Source organism: Notamacropus eugenii, chromosome 3 (assembly GCF_028372415.1).
Source record: "Notamacropus eugenii isolate mMacEug1 chromosome 3, mMacEug1.pri_v2, whole genome shotgun sequence".
NCBI classification, from domain to species: domain Eukaryota; kingdom Metazoa; phylum Chordata; class Mammalia; order Diprotodontia; family Macropodidae; genus Notamacropus; species Notamacropus eugenii.
The window spans coordinates 425,570,617-425,573,439 of record NC_092874.1 but is presented as its reverse complement, the minus strand read 5'-3'; the positions used below and the strand labels follow the sequence as shown (position 1 = coordinate 425,573,439).

At 66.6% G+C, this 2,823-nt stretch overlaps 1 protein-coding gene across 1 annotated transcript; it reads left to right on the top strand.

Annotated features, from left to right (window-relative positions):
• Nucleotides 1-405: 405 nt before the first annotated feature.
• Nucleotides 406-2,292, top strand: H1-10 (H1.10 linker histone). The gene has a single exon (XM_072598300.1). It carries the CDS (start codon nucleotides 653-655, stop codon nucleotides 1,337-1,339), a length of 687 nt encoding a protein of 228 aa, XP_072454401.1. The 5' UTR covers nucleotides 406-652; the 3' UTR covers nucleotides 1,340-2,292.
• Nucleotides 2,293-2,823: the final 531 nt, after the last annotated feature.

Here is a 2,823-nt window from a genome sequence, read left to right as displayed (position 1 = left end):
ATCCCCCCGCAGAAGCCCCCCGGGACCGGGAGAGGGGTCAGCCTTCAGGAGGGCACTCTTCTCTCCCCGAGGCCCGGCTCCTGTCCTGGGGATAGGCATGCAAGGGGACGATATTTACCCTGAAACAGGGCGCCCCCCTCCTCTCCCTCTCCCGGAGCGTAGGGTGCGCCCTTTTATTTCCCTTTTTGGGGTTCTTTCCCGCCTCAGGGGGCTCCCAGCGGGGCGCAGCCCGGTCAAGCACCGTCCGCACAACGCTCTCCCCCCAACTCCGGGTCCCCAGCGGCGTGGTCCGGGGAGATAAAGCCCCAAGAAGGCACTCCAAGAAGCACAAGTTGGTGCTGGCCGCGGACCAGGCTGTTGTTGTTCTCAACGTGGTCCGCCGCCGAGCTACATAAGCCGCGCGCAGGAGCCCGCCCAGCTAGATTCCGGCGCTCAGACACCGAAGCGGGAGCGGCGCCGTAGGCTCATCCCAGCCCCAACCCTGGTGCCCAGCGGCAGACGCAGCAGCGGCCCCGGCCTCGCGCTGTTGCAAGCCGGCCCCTTGTGCGCTCGCCGCCCCCCTTCCCCGGAGCGCCGGGCTCCCATCGCCTTCCTCTTTCCCTCCCGTCCCCCCGGCTTCCGCGCGCCGCCGGCCACCAACCCGCTCGCCACCATGTCCGTGGAACTGGAAGAGGCGCTGCCCCTGACCCCGGCCGAGGAGGCCCCCGACACGCCCGAGAAGAAGCCGGCCGGCAAGAAGGCCAAGGCGGGCTCGTCGTCGCTGTCGCCCTCCAAGAAGAAGAAGAACAACAAGAAGAAGAACCAGCCGGGCAAGTACAGCCAGCTGGTGGTGGAGACGATCCGCAAGCTGGGCGAGCGCAACGGCTCGTCGCTGGCCAAGATCTACAACGAGGCCAAGAAGGTGCCGTGGTTCGACCAGCAGAACGGGCGCACCTACCTCAAGTACTCCATCAAGGCCCTGGTGCAGAACGACACGCTGCTGCAGGTGAAGGGCACCGGCGCCAACGGCTCCTTCAAGCTCAACAAGAAGAAGCTCGAGGGCGGCGGCGACAAGAAGGGCTCGGGCTCGGCCGCCTCGCACCCCAAGGCCAAGAAGGCGGCGGCCTCGGCGGCCTCGGCGTCCGCCTCGGCGCGGCGCGGCGACAAGAAGCCGGCCAAGGCCAAGAAGCCCGAGAAGCGCTCCCACAAGAAGGGCGCGGGCGCGGGCGGCGGGGGCAGCGGCAAGAAGGACAAAGGCAAGGCCAAGAAGGCGGCCAAGAAGGCGACCTCGGCCGGGGGCAAGAAGGTGAAGAAGTCGGCCAAGCCCAGCGTGCCCAAGGTGCCCAAGGGCAGGAAGTGAGCGCGCCGCGGCCCGGGCGGGGAGGGAGGGGGCGGACGAGAGGCTCCGGGGCTGCCCGGCCGGGGGAGGGGGCGGGGTGCTCGCCCCGCTCTGCCCCGCCCCCCTCTCCGCCCCCCTCGGTCCTTGCCCCCGCCTCCCCTGCGGTACCCAAGCTGTGACAGCCGCCCCCCGCCGAGTGCCCTCCCTCCGCCACGAACTGAGCGAGTCGCCTGGGGACCGAGACCGGGTGCGGAGGCCCCGACGCCAAAATGGTTATTTTTGTAGCGACTTGCTCGGGGGTGGGGGAGGGGACGGTTCCTTTTTTTTTTAAGCCCTTTGTGTAGGTTTTGTACTGTTCGTCCGCAGGGCCGCCCTCCCTCCGGCCCCAGGACGCTGTTCCAGGCCTGAACCTCGGGGGGCCGGGACGCGGGGACGTGTCGGGGTGCCTTTCCGAGCTCCCCTCCCACCGCTTCGCCTTCTCCGATCCCGCCCCCGGCTGCTGGAGCGATTTTTTTGTTGTTGTTTGCTTCAGAATTTTGAAACAGCCCCGGCGACGCCCCCATTGGCTCTCGCCATTGGCAACGGGACGGTCGCCATGGCGACGGGGCCTTGGGCTCCAATTGCTGGGGCCTGCGTGACGGGGGGAGGGGCGGGGGATGCCGCTGGTTGGCTGCGGGTCTCCTGGCGCTGGGAAGGGGGCGGGGCGGGAGGGGAGCCGCCCCAGCCTCCTCCCCCGGGCCCGGCCGGGCGGGCTCGCGCCCCTCCCCTCGGCTGGGGGCTGGGGCGCTGGGGACCAGGGCTCCCCGCCCGCGCGTGGGGGGCCCGGCGGGAACGTGATGCCTTTTGTGCGCAGTGTACAATCGCTGGGGGCCTCGGCCTCCCCGGCACGCAGCGGACGGGGCCCTCGGCGCTTCCACTTGTCCTCGTTGGCCTTTTTTCTATTTTTTTGGGCTCAATAAATTGTTTCAACCTTTGGTCTTGCTCTGTCTCTTGGCCGATCGAGCTGGCGGGCGGGGTGCACCCGGGCGGGGGAGGGTCTTGCGGGGGGCCCCGATTGCGCTTGGACCCTAGGCTGGAAGAAAACGGGAGCAGGTCCCTGCGCCCAGAGTCCACTTCTGACCTTCCCCTTGGTTGGGGCCTGGCCTTCCCTTCATTTTGGGAAAGGGCTGCTCGTCGGCAAAACGGGAGCCAACCCGAGTCTCCTCCCTGCACGCCGCCAAGCGTGCGTCCACTGGCCCGGTTCGCTACAAGTATCCAAACATGGGGTGGGGCACCAGGCTGATTCCGCTGGGTTCAGGCAAGCTTGCTAATAAATCTCCCAGACAGCGGTCAAAAGTCACGTTTTGTTTAAAATGCATGAAATACACCCCCTTCAGCCCCCGAAAATGTCCAGTAAATAAATGAGAACAATGAAAAATGGGCTGGATTCATTTAACTTGGAGTTAAAATCCTCATTCTGGCTCTCGACACTAGTTAGGAATTTGGTCAAACGAATGCCTGGACTT